The sequence below is a fragment of the Pygoscelis adeliae genome, unplaced genomic scaffold, assembly GCF_000699105.1.
Source record: "Pygoscelis adeliae isolate BGI_AS28 unplaced genomic scaffold, ASM69910v1 Scaffold392, whole genome shotgun sequence".
Taxonomy (NCBI): Eukaryota; Metazoa; Chordata; class Aves; order Sphenisciformes; family Spheniscidae; genus Pygoscelis; species Pygoscelis adeliae.
In genome coordinates, this window is record NW_008824293.1 from 624,686 (window position 1) to 633,391 (window position 8,706).

At 37.4% G+C, this 8,706-nt stretch overlaps 1 protein-coding gene across 1 annotated transcript in view; it reads right to left on the minus strand.

Annotated features, from left to right (window-relative positions):
• The window catches only part of LYRM9 (LYR motif containing 9), a 61,658-nt gene that overhangs the window by 880 nt on the left and 52,072 nt on the right, over positions 1-8,706 (minus strand). The window contains exon 6 of the mRNA XM_009318804.1: positions 706-793. Within this exon, the coding sequence (XP_009317079.1) occupies positions 708-793 (86 nt within the window). The 3' untranslated portion in view covers positions 706-707. The remainder of the gene's footprint in view (positions 1-705; positions 794-8,706) is intronic.

An 8,706-nucleotide genomic window follows, 5' to 3' on the forward strand; every position in this document is an offset into this window, starting at 1 on the left:
ACATTGCCACATATTCCTGATGTAAATTATGTATTATTTCGTTATTTCTACTGCTTTTTCAGTAAAATTTATATTGCTGGGCTCCCAAGATGCTGTCTGCTGTAAAATCACACAAGAAGAGAAATCCATTCAACTATCTGTGCAGAAACTGTAAGGTGTTAGGACTTGTCTGTTACTCCAAGTAAAAGAAATAGTGTGTAATAAGCATTTTTCTACAGTTACAAAATAGGAACAAAACTAAATTAATATTCTGCAATAAAAAATGCTGCAGTGTGCCTATACATTTTTGTAAAACATAGGGGAAAAAGAGAGAAGGAAAGGATAGGGAGAGAGGGAAAAAAGAGAAAGAGAGAAAGAAAGAAAAGAAAGGAAGAAAGTAAGAAAGAAATAGAAACAAAAAGAGAACTAGAAAAAGAGAGAAAAAAGGAAAAAATTAAAAACAAAAACCAGAAAACAACCAAGAAAAACAATACACAAAAAGAAAAAAAGAAGAAAAAGAAGAAAAAATAAAAAAATAATAAAAGGAAAAATAAAAAGAAAAATATAAAGAAAAAAGAAGGAAAAAAAAAAAGAAAAAGAGAGAAGAGTGAAGACTCACATTTTCCATTCACTGGCATTCAGAGTAAGAACTTACTTGTTTTTTGTGTTCTCCACAACAGGGTTCTTTAAATAACATTTATAATATTACCTGTTACACGCACAAACCTTTAAGTCAGTAGAAGAGGGGATAAAGTTTTCGGAGCAGAAGAACAGCTTGGAAATAGAGCAGGAGACCGATTCCAACACTTTACTCCTAATACGGGAAAAAAAAATACAGTTTGCCACATAATTACTTCACTTGCGAGCTGCAGTAAATGAATGGCAGACTGAACACTTTGACACAGTGCTGTCCTACCGTGCTCGTGAGAGATTTTTCCAAACCTGCTAGGAAATGGTCTTCTCTGTCAAAGTTTCTTTCCTTTAACCTCTCCTGCTCTGTATCCTTCCTGTGAGGCAAAAGCATTTTATACTCCAGGACCACATATGCAAAACAGCAGAGTAAGGCTACACATGGACAGCGGACAAAAGGGGAATCCCAAAGCGTCCGGTATTTTTTTCAGAACCGGAGGACGTGTAGCTGATGGGCTGCTGCAGTATTACGTAATGTGTATGACGGGAGGGAGAGCAGTGACTAGTTCCTGATGTTATGAGCATCCCTTCCTTCCTGCACAGGGTGCTGTAACCTTGATTTCTACACGTGCTCAGTGATAAGGACAGTGTGTCACACCGAACAGTTTTTGCAACCTTGCAGGCAATGTTAAAATAAAAAATCCTGAAAGAACTCTTGCAGATTTTATCGCTGGACAGCCATTCTCCTATACATTAAACCAGCAGCTGTAGAAAGAGAGTAAGCAACTTCAAGAGAAATTTTACAGAACCATAGAGCTGTAGGATATGGACCAGTAAAGCATTTAAACAGGTGATTGTAACTAAGGACAGGTATTTTAAGTTTAACATAAATATATTACTTCCTTATTTTTGATCAAGTTTTAAAGGATCTTTCTCAATAGAGAATTTGTAGAATTTCTTCCTCTCCAGAGCTCCCTATTCTGTCTGTTGCTGCCTGTGAGGTTTGTCCCTTTGTGCTTTTCCAACGTACTAGAAAAACTGGAAGGAAACTGCAACTCCCTGAAGTATAAACTATTCACACCACGTTGTCTGTGTGAATACCAGAAGGACAGCTAGATGATGAAGATGGGATTACTGAGCTGATTTTCAATTTTAGACAACATGCGGACATTTACATATTACAAAATCAGGTTTCTACCTGCGGTCTGAAAGCCACAAGCAATCCCGGAGCCAAGGGTGGCATGCAGTACAAAGTGCTGCCAGGCAACTGCAGACTCAGAAATGCTGTGGTATTGCCAGTACACTCTCAAGGATTTTGGTCCGAGTTATTTGTTCATTGACATTATGTATGACTATTTTAAGGAAACTGTCTAGACTGGTTTCCAAATTACAGATAGTTCTTAAAACTGCTGAGTCATACAAGGTCAAAATCATTACAATGACAGAGAAAGATTTACAGGTGCTGATCAAAGATCTACAGAAATAAGGCATAAGACTGCAAGAGAAACAAGGAAATGCACTTTCTCTTTTCATCTGTCACATTTTTACTGGACAAGAATGGGCAAGGCATTTTCTTTTTTCTGTATCTAGTTTCTCTATTTAAAAATGAACATTAAGTGCTTGTATAAAGCACTCTTAGAGATAAACCGAGTTATGTGACATGTTCATGCATGAATACACCTGTATATATCCCATCCAGGGTTGCTAGAGATGAATCTCTTGAAAAATAGAGCTGAGTTTTCTGTAGTTTGAGCATTCATCTGCTTGACTGTATCAAGCCCATGCTTCTTTGCTTTCACTGCTCATGAATGTTCACACTCAGATTTTTTATTTTTTTTTTACGTGATGCCCTTCTCTCACTGGAATTATCACTTGACATCCCTTTGTTTAAAATATTCCAGACATCTAATCAGCAGGCAGAAATAATGTGTGAGCTGTGTGACCCAATGCCATGCCACAAATTTCTGCCTTGCTTCTGATCCATGACAGCTCTTCCCAAACCATATAGACAGTTGTAATTGTTTGAGTGTGAATACAACTCTAGGTATCTCAAGGGTCAAACTGAAGGTACTTGAACTGAAAGGAAACTTCAGAGTTCAAAGAACAAGGTTACACTCTTCTTCGCATTTGCTCTTTTGTCAGGGTTTCAAAAATTCTATTTGCATCTTTCCCTTTCTTATTAAATCTAACCTCTCTTTTCTACAGAACACAGGGAATCTGTATGTCTAGTACTGTAAAAAAGAACGTATCTTAGTAGAAATTTAAGAGAATTCAATTATGTCCAATGGTTTCTAAGCTTTTATGATTCAGCCTCCTTATTTCCCTGTGCTTGGAGACTGCTGAAATCAAGGAAAGGATAGGTAGGGATCCGATATGAAAAATCAGATTTGGAATGACCAGAAGATGATAAACATCATCTTTCCTCATGAGAATTGTATAAAGGATTGGCTGAGGTACAGCCATTCAGGGAACTGCTCAATCACTCCAGTTTTTCAAACAGGACCTGCCCTTTTACTCACCAACATCGATAATAAAACCCCTTCCGTATAATAAGAACAAGATAGCACCATTCATTTCTTAGGTGGAGTCAGAGGTTAACTAAACAATCTCACTGTGCACTCCTCCTACAAATATTCTACACTGCTTGGAAAGTTCCTCCCTCAGAAAACCAATTCCACACATATTCCCTATTTTTGCACAGCCACTTCTGCCTCTGCCATATCAAAATGCAAGAACTAGTTGCTTTTCTTGCATTAACTTTGATGAAAGAGGTGCCCTTTCAGAGCAGAATGTTTGACCTATTCAATGGCATTCTGACCGTGCTGTCATTTTGAGTTAAATTTCATTTTGTTTCTGAAAATGCGATGGCCTGTAGCCTCAAAAATAAGCTTTCTGCAATTTCATTCAAATCAAGTCACATTCTTTGTCTGACTGCAATATACTGCTTCAGCTTAAGAAGTTATATTCTTAAAAACATTTAAAAAACAAGCTCTGTTTGTAAGGTTGCTCCTCTGAGATCAGGACACCTTGAGTCTTCAAAGAACTATTACACTGAGGCAAAGCTGATGATAACAAGGGCTGATTTCCCTAACTTCAGGTAACCCTAAAGAGATGATGTTCAATTGTTCCAACTTTTCATAAATTACTAGTGATTTTTTTCTCACTCCCTTTTCCTAACTAATCTAACTATTTTCTAACTATTTGAGATGTCTCCATGACGATCTTTCAGAAATGTTGCATACAACATCACAAATTCAAAATATAACATTGCAGGCACCTATAAACACTTGGCATCTTAGAAGAATTGCTAAGACTTCACATGCTCCTCCTGTGATAAGGATGAAATACTCTATTTGCATTTACAAGCTGATGGCTCTGTTCTTCATGGATTTCCTTTTCCTGCTTTACCCTATTTGATTAACTTCACTTGCAGAACAGAAAATTTGGTCCTTAAAGTACCAGTAATGCATAATCATTAGAAAAGGATTGGAAAGGACCCCCACATGGCACCTGGTCCATATCCCTGCCCCATCAGCAAGATCAGCTGCAACCAAGATATTTTTGAACCACCAGAAAACAATTACAAGTCAGTATGGGGGGCAGGACTCACAGCAAAAAAGCTGCCTAGTAACCTGAGATGAGACATCAAATAGTAAGATAATCAGTCCAAATGGAGTCACATCACAAAAGTCCATTTGCATCACAGAAATGGACTAATGTTTTTCAATAAAATGCTCACTACTTTTCACATGTGACCACTTTGTGGTACAAATAACTTATTTGGTCCATTAAGAACATTCATTCACTTCCAGTTCCTTTTCTGGGCTGAAGTGCTGTTTTCTCTACTAGTTATGAGAATTCATTCACATTTTCCAGCTTGCTATCACTTAACTGTAGAAGAGACATAATTTCCCTGGCAACAGTTTAGTGTGTATTACATACTTAAGAAGTTATTTTAAGAGAAGTATTGTCTCTCTCTTTGTGCTGTATCCAATGCCTGGTACAATGGGGCACTGAGCCACAGGAAAGCCCCTCTGTACTTTTTCAACTCAGAGGTAAATACATACATAAATAATGACAATGGTGAGTGTTTGTGTCATAGACTGGGTGCCAGACCACCCTGGGATAGTATCTACAAGTCTCAGTTTGCTAGCAACTTTGCACTTCTCATCCAAAAATGTTATCTGTGAAAAATACATTTTTAGTTCCCAAATTCCTACACTAAATACCAAAAGTACCAGAAATGGAAGACAAAGCCTGTGATACATGGGTGGTGAGGAATCCAGGAGTTGTATGATAAAAACTTTTTGAAGGTTACAGGTGACCCACTTCTGTTGGTCTTATTTTTCCATGCTTGCTAATCTCACGTGGGTATGTTTCAGAGTCATTGTCCTTAAAGCTCTTCTGAGTGGAGTATGGTGAAAACATTCTGTACTAAAGGATGGACACAGAAACAGTGACAACTACATATGCAGTCCAAGTCACACTTGGAGAATTATACAATAATATAGACTAGAAATTTCCACTTTCTCACCCTCTACTTCTTTAAGTGTGTAATGGAGACATGGAAAATGAAACGGGTAACTTCTGTAAAAATGCAAGACTTCAACTTTATCAATTTGCTACATCTAATTTAGAAGGTGAAAAAAAAGTAAAAATAATTCTAAGGACACTTTCTTTCCTTATGACATTGCACTCAAACACAAAAAAAAGCTGGTCCATGGAAGCCAACTCCCAGGTGCTGTATGTCTTAAAATGAAGATTTATGCAATGAAACAATAGCTTCTCACCAATTCTTTCTGCCTTTATGCTCTGGAACCTCAATAGATTCACTGTTTTTATCAGAAGCTTCTGGTAGTTTCTGACAAAGAAAGATACAGTTTATAACACTAATAACTACTGTTAAAAAAGGTGTTCCCAAATATCTCCTCATATTGACGACTATTAATCATCTTCTTTTACACTGGTTTGGTTTTTCATTTCCCAAAGAAAATTTGTTTGGTTTGAATATTACCTCAAACTTTGCAAGATGGCAAAACTGTTCCTTTGGTTTAGTGTTTTGATTGCTTACTGTACCTTTAAGGATTTTAATGTATTTACCATTAACTGTAGCATCTTCTGCACTGGCTTCTTCATTATTTTGAAATGTTCTTTATAAAGTGGAGATAACAACTTTCTGTCAAAAGCAAAATAGAAGACTCAGGTCTAGGCACTTTAAAATATGCAAATACAAGTAGGATCCCAAACCTACTGTCTGGACCCCTTTTTAGTTTCTGCAGATTTAAGGCATATTAAAAGCAGCAGTTTAGGGTGAAAAGTGTAAAGTTTTATTTGCCATCTCCCGATCTAGGCAGTGTAAGATTGCATGTTAAATGATGACAGGGCAGAGTGGAAAATTTCATGACGTGAACATCTGAGGGTGAAAATGAAAGTTGAGGAGAGTGTTAAATTTACGGTGCTGTGCCAGTAAACCCATCCCTTCCTGTCTGCGAGTTGTAAGAGTTAGGTCAAATTCTGAAATGCAGTAATGACAAAATCCCCTCGTCAGCCACCCTTTCCAAAATTCCCATGTGTGTATATTACAAAAATCGCCAAGGAAGTGAAGGAGCAATCAGACAACCAATAACCAGATTTCTTTGTGCCTGGGTGCACGTTGTCTCAAGCAGAAGTGACTTCTGAAACGTACTGACTCATGTGTGGGATCCTCGGCCACAGCTGCAGCAGTAAAGGCGAGCTACTAGCAGATTAAAGCAAAAAAGTAAAATAACAACTGGCAGTTGACTGGGCATAAAAACCGGTGTCCTGTGTGTGGCTCTCTGCGGGGCTGCATGCACGCTGGGCTGTGTGCCCTACACTCCTCAACATAATTTCACTATATTTAGACTATTGAAGATGTCACTGTCTGGAGCATAAGGAAAAGCTGGCATGTGGATAGGGAAAATGTATAGAACAGTGTTTGTTATCTCTGGTCCAGCAATTCATGCTTGTCACAGCTGAATGTAAAGGAACATGACATTAAGATTACCATGTGCAAAAAGATTTTTTTGCTTGAGAAATAACAGTGAACTACAGAACTGCAAATGTGTTCTCATTTAGTAAAAGCATGGTCTGAGGAAGAAACTCCAATTTAAGTAACAGAGCACTGGTTGATATCAGTAGGATTCAGAATTTCTAATCAAGGTCAGATAATACAAGAGATTTAAATTCTGGTTTTCAAAAAACAATCCATAAATTTCTGGGCTGAAACGAAGAACAGAATATTGAAGTATAAAAGTAACTTAAGTTCTGAAAGTTAAAAACACCTTAAACAAAAGGCAACAGAAGCTAAAATTCAGTCTAAGAAATTACGAGGACTACTTTTATATGGTATAACTGCATTCTACATTTCTGTGCTGTTTTTCATCCAAAGATATTAAAATATTGCTAAAACATACAAAATTTTGATCTCTCAGCACAGTCCCTAACCACAATGTGAAGGAACATACAGCCAATGTTGTATTATTTCTCATGGGAATATGCTAGAAATATCATTAAAACAATGCTCTTCCATAGAAACTGCTCCAAAACCTGAAGTTGAATAGAGGATGATATAGTTCTGGAGATGATTTAGCCACTCCGTAAAATCCTTGAGTAGGGTTATAAGTCTCTGTTATCATGGAGGGTGGATCATACTCTTCAGCTTAACAGGACTTGAAAATTTACCTGCAATTCACACCAAATAAATATTAAAGTCAGTCTGGGCAATGATGAGGGCTCTTAATCCAGTGTTCCATCACTGATATCTGAAATGTGGGGTTTTTGTTTTTTTACCGTTTACGTAACTTTCTTCTAAATGGCTGATCTCACATGCTTACATTAGACTTAGTGTAAGTACAAAGTGCAGTCCATGCTTTGCATGAAATATGAAGAGACTCTTTCTTCAGAGTTTAATGAACTCTGAAAAAGGTTATTATTAAGTCTATTGGGAAGTCCACCAAAATCCCCAGAGCCTGAAGTCTGCACATAATGCAGTCCATTTCTGCCATATTCTGTTTTGGAAGCACATAGGCATAATATTAAAATAATGAAAAACACATTTTTGCTTAATACTGAAATGGGTGCTATACACTCAGGATAATCTTAGATGCAAACAGAAGCAACAGTGCTTCATCCTGGATTAAGGAAGTAGGAAGTTAAATCATTAGAAAATTATTCATGATCTTACCTGTATCACGAAATAATCAGAAACCATGCTTTCAAAAACTGTTTTTCCCCCTTACAGCATAATCTTTTCATTATCATTCCCTTGGTTACTGTAGACTCATTGTGAGCGTAGGCAATGACAACATTCACAGCGATTTCTTCTTCTCTTTCCTTTGGGGACTGTGCTGAGGTCTTTACCTCTGGAGTTCTGACCAACTGGAAAGTATGTTTTCTCTGCTAAAGCATCACTAATTGTCCTTTCAGCCTTTCCCACAAAACCTCTAATGTGTACAACTAAAATTTTCCTTGTCCTCCTGTACTGGACCCAGAGATTATGTTTATCATTCTTCTCAATTTCTCTCACCCTACTTATCTCCATATTTGAGTGCCTTCCTGACTGGCATGTTAATACTGTGTGCTGCTGTGCACATTTTGAAAAGATACTGACCATCATTTCTTTGACTTGGGTCAATGGAAATCAGTCTTAGGCACAAGTTCAGACATTGGTTGAATTTCAATCCCAAAGCAAGTGTTTGCATTCACTGTAGTACCGCATCCCAGTCTGAAAATTCTGGCTCTGAAGAACATGGACCAGTTGTGATATCCAGAGAAGGATGGATCATCATCCAGTTCTGTATCTCCTCACTGAGGGACAATCATGAAGCTGAATTTGAAGGGGACAAAACCAGGAGAAAATAAGAGCATACTCATAAATCATTTTGTCTTCTGAAAGCGTACTGCTAAAAGTACAGTTTACTAAAAAGTTTAGTGATATGCCACTAAACCACGTGCTTTCTTTATGAAGCAATTGTGAGACATTCTCCTTCCATAAAGTCTGTGATGTTGGTTGGCTGAAGAATGCTAAAATGAATTCAGAAGACATTACTAACTCATTATCAAAACAGACAGCGCCCT